At 47.2% G+C, this 10,154-nt stretch overlaps 1 protein-coding gene across 1 annotated transcript in view; it reads right to left on the minus strand.

Moving 5' to 3' along the window:
* Positions 1-2,086, minus strand: part of Tmem154 (transmembrane protein 154) — a 28,532-nt gene extending 26,446 nt beyond the window's left edge. The window contains exon 1 of the mRNA XM_015484480.2: positions 1,886-2,086. Within this exon, the coding sequence (XP_015339966.1) occupies positions 1,886-1,943 (58 nt within the window). The 5' untranslated portion in view covers positions 1,944-2,086. The remainder of the gene's footprint in view (positions 1-1,885) is intronic.
* Between the last annotated feature and the right edge of the window lie 8,068 nt (positions 2,087-10,154).

A 10,154-nucleotide genomic window follows, 5' to 3' on the forward strand; every position in this document is an offset into this window, starting at 1 on the left:
TCATATTTAATCTGAGCCTTTTAAAGTTATAGAGTAATTGTGTTCCTCTTTTAGCATCTCCTGAACTACAGACACCTCCATTCAATCATTTTTAAGAGCTCAAGAAAATACTCAGGCATAGCCAAGCACAGTGGCTCATGCCTGTAATCTCAGAGGCTTGGGAAGCTGAGGCAGGAAGATCACGAGTTCAAAGTTAGCCTCAGCAAAAAGCAAAGTGCTAAACAACTCATTGAGACCCTGTCTCAAAATAAAAAGGGCTGGGGATGTGATGTGGCTCAGTGATTGAGCACCCCTGGGTTCAATTTCTGGTACTACTACTACTACTACTAATAATAATAATAATAATAATGGAAAATACTCAGGCAAAGCTAAATATTACTCTCAGGGGAGCATTGAGAGGCACATAAATATGCAGAGGTGGCATGGCTAAGTTCTGCTCCTCTAAGCACTGAGCAACAGCCTCCTAGGAACTGGTCCACAGGTCTCAGCAGCAGACAGAGTGATTGGTCTCTGGAGGAAGTGAAAAGAACGCTGGGGTAGAAGTCAGAAGCGTTGACTGGTAGTGGGACTTAGTCATCTCACCTTCTGTCACTTGGTTGCTCTCTGTCCCCCCAGTATGGCTTGATCTTGCTACTAGTGATCAGCCTCATACCCTTTCGAGGGATGATTTAGTGTTCAGCAACAATTATTGAGTTCCTTATTTAGGCTGAGCCCTTACAGAGTTTGGGGAAGTCAAAGATGAACTAAAGAGGGTTTCCCCTTTAGTTCACTCCTAGAGGTGCCCAGGGCTCCTTCATGTTCCCCTGCAGCCTCAAAATCTCGTGTGTAAAACAACACCTTAATCCCAAACTCATTTTGAGCCACTTAAGCCAGTCCCAACCAAACATCCTTCCAGTGGACAAACTGAGCCTTTGCTTGCAGCCTTTCGCCTCAGATGTCTGGGGACACACCTGGAGAACACCCAGTTGTGGGGCTGGGAAGGAGGGGTGCTGACAGCTAGCCTCAAAGTCAGTGGCTGATGTCTGGTCCTATTTAAAGAACTATAGCTTGAGAACTTCCCTTCTGCTTCAAACACTGCTGTACTCTAGCAGCAGTCGGTATCCATTGACAGAAACCCCGGGCAGCCAGCTTATGTACCAAGGGCGGGTCAACAGAACCTTAAGAAGCAATGGAGACTGATCTTGCCTGTTGTAGCAACTGTCAAGAGTACATCAATAGCTACTTTTAGCATAACATATTGAGATTTAATATTTTATCTTTTCCAATTCTTTTACTTGGCTGCGATCATTACTTTTTCAAACAAACCATCATTAGTAACCATCAATGCAAGAAAATATCCCCGGAAGTAACAAGATCAAAGAAAAGCAGATGAAAGAACTTTCTCCATGTGTTAGAGAGTGGGTGCATGATAAGTCCTCAGATAATTTCCTGTTTACATTTTTTTTTCCAACTTTTGGTATGCTTTCCAGTAATAAATTTCCATAGCCCAGTTTTTCCAAGAGCGTTTGGAACCTGCAGACCTCTCAGCCCACGCTACTAAAAGCGAATTCACTTTTCCTGGGTTGCAGCCGACCGAAACGTTCTTTTCCACGAACTGCCAAAAAGTTTATGGTTTTCTTAATATGCCCATTAAAGTCGGTCAATTATAGGGACCCACCCATCTCGCAAGAGGCTTGGATCCAGTGAGGACTGGGGCGCGGTTTGACGGCTGCAGTGACAGCGAAGTCCACCCTCCACCCCCAGCCCCGCGCGGGACAGTTAATTTTCTCCACTTTGGTAACAGAAAGGATTAGATTTTCTGGGCGTGACCCACCCCTGCAGAGTCCAGTAGCTGCCGGCACCCACAAGCCCTTCCGATCCTCCTTCCCCGCTGGAGGTCGCTTACCCGGGAGGACGGGGACGAGTCCCAGAGCGAAGACCAGGGCAGCGCGGGGAGCGGTCATGTCAGCGAGCCTCGGTTCGGTCAGGATGCGGCGCTGCGCCCCGACCTCCCTCCAGCGCGCACATTTCCTGTTTCCTGCTTGTTTGGGTCGGTGCTCACTTGAAGGAGAGGTGTTTGCCTGTTTTTTAGGAAGTGATGTAACTGCAGGAGCCTGTCCGACCAGCAAGGATTGCAAAAGAGAAGTTGCTCACCCAGCACTGATTCAGTGAGCACCCCTCCCCGGCCCTTCGAGTCCCAGTTTTCAACTTTTGAAAATGCCCCCTTGGAAACAGTGTCCTGTGGCTTAGATGTCCTTCAGGATCTGGGACTGGGGGACCTGGACCACATGCGTTCTGGGTTTGTGATTTTTCCATATCCCGCCTGGGAGTCTTTGGGACTGCCTAGAACCTAGGACAGCTCTGTCCAGTGAAACTGTGCTGGTGGAAATGCAAACCCGGAGCTGTCCAGGTCAGTAGTCACCAGCCGCACTGCGCTGGCTACTGAGTGCTTGAAATGAGCCTAGTGCAAACTGAATTTTTAAATTTAATTTATTTAACTTTTTCTAGTTATAGATGGACGGCATGGCTTTACTTTGTTTATTTTTATGTGGTGCTGAGGGTCGAACCCAGTGCCTCACACATGCTAGGCAAATGCTCTACCACTGAGCTACAGCCCCAGCACTATTTTACTTATTTTTAAATTAATTTAAACAACTCAATGGTTTCCGTATTGGAGAGCATAGGCCCAGAGGACAGGGACCATTTCACCATTAGAAAACTGCCATACAGATTCTCTACCCAGCTCATCTCCCTCCTCTGTTCTCAGGCCCATCTGGAGGCAAGAGATGAGGCTACAGTCACGCTCAAGGTAGTACTCTGCTGGCTCAAGGTAGTACTCTGCTGGCTGAAGGTAGTACTCTGCTGGTTCAAGGTAGTACTCTGCTCGCTGGGGCCAACACATCATTCAGAGGATCTACTTCCAGAGGCCAAAATAATGTCAGGCAGGAAAGGGAGTGCATATCACCCTTCTTCCTTCTTGCATTCACTATAAATTTCTCAGAAGTTGTTCACATCAAGCAAAATGGGACTGGATCAGATTAGAATGAGAATGGAAATCCCCCCCACGGAAACGAAGCAGGAAGGAATGTCTGTTGCATACACTGTAGAAATCAGAGTATGTTCAAGTTTGTTCAAGTTTTTGTTGTTGTAGTTGTTGTTTTGTGGTAGTGGAGACTGAACCCAATGTGCTCTACTACTGTGCTACATCCCCAGCCTTTTTTTTTTTTTTTTTTGAGACAGGGTCTCACTAAGTTGCTGAGGCTGGCCTCAAACTTGCAATCCTCCTGCTTCAGCCTCTCAAGTACCTGGGATTACAGACGTGCACCAGTGTGCCCAGCATGTACTAGGTTTTTGTATGCTATCTGAAGTCTTTCTCATGGTTCAGGTTTAGGGCCTAAGCATCACTAACTGCAGTCTCCTAATCATGTTTGCTGCTGTGCAGAGAGAAAGGAGTAGGGTCAAGGCCTGGGACTCATCTCATGTCTAAACCCTTCCATGCACCATGCAGATTACCATCTGGGTTACTCCTTCCTTCCTTCCTTCCTTCCTTCCTTCCTTCCTTCCTTCCTTCCTTCCTTCCTTCCTTCTTTCCTCTTTCTCTTCCTTCCTTCCTTCCTTCCTTCCTTCTTTCCTCTTTCTTTTTCTTTTCTTTTCCCTCCCTTCCTCCCTCCTCTCCTCCCTCCCGCCCTCCTTTCCTTCCTTCCTTCTTTCTTTCGCACTGGAATTGAACCCTAGTGCTTACCCACTGAGCCACATTCCCAACCCTTTTTATTTTTTATTTTGAGACAGGGTCTCCCTAAATTGCTTAGGGCCTTGCTAAATTGATGAATCTGGCCTTGAATTTGTGATCCTCTTGCCTCAGCCTCCAGAGCCACTAGGATTATAGGCGTGTACCACCACACCTGGAGAGGCACACCCAGAGAGTCACTTTATCTTTGGTGATCCGATTGATGTAAACGCAGAAGATAACTGGAATTCCTCAGCCAGGGTCACAGCCAGGAACTTTTTCTTTAGTGTATGGCTGTTTTTCAATGTCATAGTCATGTTTATCTTAGTTCTTATCTACAGGAAATAGGTTGGTGATTCATGTAATAAACAGTTTGTTCATGGATTTACAGTATGCATTTAATGTTTTAAATTGGCAATTAAGTGAACTCTTGATAAACTATGCTTTTTTCACTTTAGAAGATAACACAGAACAGCAGAAGAAGATAGACATGTTCAAAACTGGATCACTGACTTGAAAACAACAGGGAAAGAACTATTCACTGAACTCTTGCAGAGCATATGAATACACCACTGGCTTCCAGACCCTCTAGCACTGAGCTCAGGAGGCAGTTACTCCTGCAGCAGCAAGCATTTCCCAGTTGAGACACACGCGTGCAAGAGAGAAGGCCCAGGGCCTGGGAGTTCTTTCCTTTGACTATTTCCAAACTATTAAAGCATTGTTGCTTCAAGGCTTGAGACATGTATTTGGCAAAAGGAGGTTGCCAGCTTTGGGTTCTTCCTTGTTAAAACTACAGATTGCTGGGGAAGTTTTTGCAGTTGGGTATCTGGGGCTGGACCTCAGACTATCTTATTGTGCAGTCCTCCCTCTGAGCCCCAGGGAATGGCTAAACAGCTCGTTGGAGTTTCAACAAGTGTGCTTTGTGTTGCTTCTTAGCAGCACAACCCTAAATCAGTTAGAATGGTGTACAAAATAAACTGAAGCCACAGAGAAATCCTGCACAGGCATGTAATTTTCTTTTGACCCCAGTGTTTGCTAAGACCCTTAGCTTGATAAAGCTGATCTTAAGGGAAAGAAAATTACCATCATTGATCAGAAAACGGTAACACCCCAGCGATCTATCTGCTGCAGTTAAAATCACAGGGAGACTGTATGGCAGGGAAAGGGCTATTTACCTCTGTTTGTTCTAATTTTACCAACCACCAATTTTGGCAAGTGGCTGCTCCACTTCAGATGAAATCCTGAAACACTTGTGGCAGGAAGTCAGAGCCTTGGTGCCACAGGGAGGCACCAGGAGCCTCGGAGCCAGGGACCTGCACAGAGCCAGGGTAAGATCTCCTTGGTGCTTGCCAGTGGCTTCCTGACAGCAGGAAAGGAGTATGGAAATGCTCTGAGGCCTCATCGTGCTCAGGAGGGAGGACAGGGAGAGAAACCAGTTCTAGGGGCATTTATCACTTTATCAGGAGGAGAATGTTTTTACCATCACTGTCCATACTGGCTCAGGGTTGAGCACGCCTGGGTTCAATTCCTGGTACATAAATAAATAAGTAAATAATAAAAGAAAATACTCAGGCAGGGTTAAATATTACTCCCAGGGGAGCCTCCAGCACCTGAGGTAGCATTGAGAGGCAGATAAAATATGCAGAAGTGGTATGGCTTAGTTTTAATCCATGACTCTGTCATCCGATTCCTTCTCCCTTGGCTCTTGTCCCCTCTGCTCCCGCGGCTCCTCGGACCCTAGAGGAGCACACTCAGAAGCCATAGGATCTCACAGTGGATGCGAACTCCCTTCCCTCCATTCCACTTCCCATCGCCAGCGCTGAGCCGTGGGTGCCCACTCCCGCACATGCGCACACGCAGCTTCCTCTCTCATTCATGCACACTGTGGGAATAAATGAGGATGAGCAAAGGCTGTTTAATTCAGGGCTTGCTCCAGGGTGGGACACAGCTGCCATCGCTTGCATTTTGCAGAGACACAAAGGCAGGCAGGACTCACAGTGGATCCACGAGGAGGCTTCAGCTGGGCCGTGACAGTCACCCATCAGCGGGGGACTGGCAGCAAGTTTGCCTGTGGGTTCCAGTAACTGTATTTGCCTTCTCTGAAATTAGAAGTGGAGATGGAAACGAGGGTAGCTGTCGGATAGTGAGCCGATTCCTGCCTTCCAGGATCGGCTTCCTGGGCTGGCTACTGCAGATCACGGGTCCATGCTGGACTTTTTAGGTATGAGCTGTCCACTGGCCATGTGTAATGCAGTCACTCCACATCCACCCTCATGCACACTCACTCATAAAATGGGCACACATCGTCCCCCCCCACCACCACCCACACACACTCTAGGGCTTCATTCACTGACTAAATGGCAGCTGGTGGTGACCGACAGCCCCTTGGGATTTGATTAACAGGAAGGAGTCCCCTCTGACAAGGTAATGAGAACTTCAGGTGGCACCTGAAAATCATTCTGAAGTCATAGGAAGGAAAGGAGGGGCAGACAAAGGTCCCAGGGACCGAAGGACTGCCCAGAGGGAGCCCTGGCATGGCAGGGTGAGAATGAACCCCACAGAGTACAGGAAGCTGCATCTGGGAGAGGAGTGGACAGACATTTTACTGCCTTTCAAGCTGAGCAGCTGAGCCTCCACAGCCAAATTCAGCCCATCTGCGCCCCTGGAGTCTGTCCCCACCTCCTGGCTGCCCGCCACCCTCACATATTCTTTAGCTCGTCATTCAGAGAAACTGCTACCAAGTTGGGAGAATCCTCCACAGGCCCCAGCCTGCACCTCCTCCATCCTGGGGCCTCCAAGGTATCTGCAGGTGGCCTGCCCCACCACAGAATGGAAAGCATTGTCGCTGGGAGCTAAGGTGGCACTAGGCATGAGGTGGAAGTGCAGAAGGCCTGGTCTACAAGGCCCTTTGGGTGGGACCTGAGAAGAAGCCCAGTGTCAGCTCCTGGCTCTTGGGCCTCCTCTGGTTGACGGGTCTCCCTGAGGCAGGTGGCTTCTGTGACTTGTTCTCTAGTCTACCCTCAGCATTTAAGAAAGTGCTTAAGAAACAAATGAATAAGTGAATAAAATTCATTTAAGGGCAATTTTTGTTTTCCTGTGTGTGTGTGGTACTAGGGATTGAACCCGGGGCCTCACTCATGCTAACCAAATGCTCTACCATTGAGCTACCCAGCCCTATGGCAGTATTTTTTTAAAGTGGACTTTAGGAGGGGCACCTGCATCAGAGTTATTTGGGAGACCTTATTAAAATGCAGAGTCCTGGACTCTACCCCAGAACTATTGGGTCAGAACCCCTGAAGCTGAGGCCCAGAACTCTGCATTTTTAATAATACTCAAGTAGATTTTTATACACAATTAAACCTGAAAAATCACCGTTCAAGAGTTGTACTTTTCGCTCCTGGAATAGTATGTTCCTTTTCTCAAAAAGTAAGTGTTATGGTTTGGATATGAGGTGTCTCTCAAAAGCTCCTGTTAAGGTAAGACTGTTCAGAAATAGTGATTAGATTATGAGAGCTGTAACCTGATTGGTCCATCCTGGGTGGTAACTACAGGCAGGTGGGGCATGGCTGGAGGAGGTGGGTCACTGGGGGCGTGCCCTGAAAGGGTGTGCCTTTCCTGCAGACCCTTCCTCCTCCTACCCTCTCCTGACCCTGCCAGGAGCTGAGTAGCTTTCCTCTGCTGGGCGCTGTCCCCATGACTGCCTCACCTTGGGCTCAAAGCAATGGAATCTGTACTGAAACCTCTGAAACAATGAGCCCCAAATAAACTTTTCCCCCTTGAAGTTGTTCTTGTTGGGTGTTTCGGTCCCAGCAACTCAGAAGCTGACTAAAACAGTAAGAAATACATAGCATGTCACATTTTCACTTTTTGCCTTGGCTTCCAGGGAGCTTGGAACGAAAAATAAAGCCTGGCTGTGTAATTTTCACTTGCCCATGTTTCTTCATCACTTCTAGGAACATTTCTTCCCTTGACTGACTCTGACTGGTCTTCAGGACTTAGCTCAGGACACCTTCTAAGAAGTTCCTTTGCTCCACCCACAGGCTGGGGTGAGTACCCTTCCTCCACTGGGGTCCCACACAGCACCCATCAGTACATACCAAGATCTGGCTGCATCTCTGACTCCCCACCCTGACTGCCCAGCCTTACTCATCTGTGGCCTCCCACACCTGTTAAAAGGAACTAAACTTCCTTGTACAGCTGTTTCGGTTTTGATCATATCACACTGCCTCTTCCCCCATAATGCTTTCAAATACTTTCACAAGGGGCTGGGGCTATAGTTCACATGGCAGAGCATTGGCCTAGCACATGTGGGTTTTATCCTGGTTACTGCATAAAAATAAACAAATAAAATAAAGGCATACTGTCCATCTACAACTTCAAATTAAAAAAAAAATACTTTTGCAAGTAAGACATCCATCATTAGTAAATATAGTATCTATACCAAAGTCCCCTCCAGAATCATGAATGCAGACTAGTGATCTCAATGGTTTCTCTGTTGTTTTCTGTTTAATTACACTTTCCAGAATCACAGTTTAGATCAAAAATTAAGTATTAACTCTTGACGGTATTTTTGCATTTTAGTGGTGTCTTCCTTTTTCTAGACCAAATGGTCTAATTTGATGGTGGGCTTAGGTACTTCAAAGTAAGTCCAAGGCCCCTAAATACGTATGATATTTATTGAATTTCTTCTACTATCTTGCCACTTATGGTCACAATAGCTTCAGTAACGATATATAAACTTCTCCCAGGAAAGGACAGATATGGTGAGAGACTGTGGGTTCACTGGACTGAGAATCAAAAGTAAAAGTCCCTGTTATGGTTTGGATCTGAAGCTCCTGTGTTTATGCAGGAATATTAAGAGGTGAAATGATTGAGTTGCGAGAGCTGTAGGGATATCAGTCCATCCTAATTTGAATGGACTGACTAGATGGTAACTGTGGGTAGGTGGGACATGGCTGGGGAAGGTGGCTCACTGGGGTGTGCCCTGGAAGGGTGCATCTTTCCTCTCCCCCCACTTTCAAAGCAGCTTTCCTCCATGGCTACCCTTCCACCATGATGTTCTGGTTCACCTCTGCCCAGAGCAATGGAGTTGGCCAACCATGGACTGAGACCTCTGAAACTGTGAGTCCAAAATAAAATGTCCTCCTTTAATTTGTTCTTGTTAGGTATTTTATAGTGGCAAAAAGCTGACTAAGGCAGCCCCAGTCTTAGTGAGTCCACTATCGAGTCTCTTGGCCTCATTTGCCCCATCTGTAAAGCAGTGAGGCCGGCTAGATGATCTCTTAGGCACAGCACTCATATTCTAGGCCTCTTCCTTTGGGAGTAGGTTCATATAACGATTTTCAGAGAGGCAAACCTCAGCTTCTAGAAACACAGACCTGCTACAGACAACCCAGCCAGGTTCTTGAGCCTTCCTGTCCCCACTGAGATCAAAAACAGTTCTTCTTTTCTTCTCTGATTTTCTCCATTCAGGTTTGCCACTCCTGAATGAATAACCCTAAGAGACACATCAATCTGCTATTGCTGCACTAATGCTATACAACGAATAATCCTGAACACCTCCATGGCAGACAATCATAGACCAAGAGGTCTAGAAAAAGACCCATCTTGAGGGTGGGTCGCAGGTCTGCTGAGGTTTGGCTGATCTAGGCTGTACTCAGCTGGATCCCAGTCCTCTGATCTTATTGGAATTGGCTTCACATCATGGGGTCCATGTTGGCAGAGCACAGAAGGCGAAGATCTCAGGAGCACGACAGAGGCAAGCCAAGGTCTGTGACGATTCTCAGAGGCTTTGCCCACACGGGTCACGCTGTCCTTCCATCCATGTATCTTTGGTCAGAGCAAGTGTTATGTGGCTTGGCCCCACATCAGTAAGACAGGGAAATAAACATTGCCATCTCTGAAGCCCTGGGGAAGGTCATCCTGAAGCCCAGGGAAGAAATCACTTAACATTGTCCCTCCTGCAGGGACGACCACTCAGTCCAAGCCAGCAGTTACATACGGCCTGGTCATGCTAGGCCAACGTCATGACAGTTGAGGATTCCCGAGTCAGTGCGTGGATGTGTGAGAGCCTGTGTTCACAGAGGTGTCCACTGGAGGGGAAAAATAAAGATAGCACTTGGACAATTTAAGTGCTATCTTGTACTCATGACCTTTAGTGCTTTATACTCTAAGGACATAAATTGGACAAGTTCTTTCTGCACTAATTGGCTATATGCTTCTACAAAGCAGAGTGTGTGTCCAAGTTCACTTTATGACTTCTTCTCCTAGAAGCACTGCCTGCAGGACAGCCTAGAACTAGTGAACAAAAGAATTAAGGAAAGAAGCCTGGTACAGTGGCACATGCGGGTAATCCCAGTGGCCTGGGAGACTGAGGCAGGAGGATCACGAGTTCAAAGCCAGCCTTAGCAATTTAGTGAGGCGCTAAGCAACTCAGTGAGACCCTGTC

Source organism: Marmota marmota, unplaced genomic scaffold (genome assembly GCF_001458135.2).
Source record: "Marmota marmota marmota unplaced genomic scaffold, marMar, whole genome shotgun sequence".
NCBI classification, from domain to species: domain Eukaryota; kingdom Metazoa; phylum Chordata; class Mammalia; order Rodentia; family Sciuridae; genus Marmota; species Marmota marmota.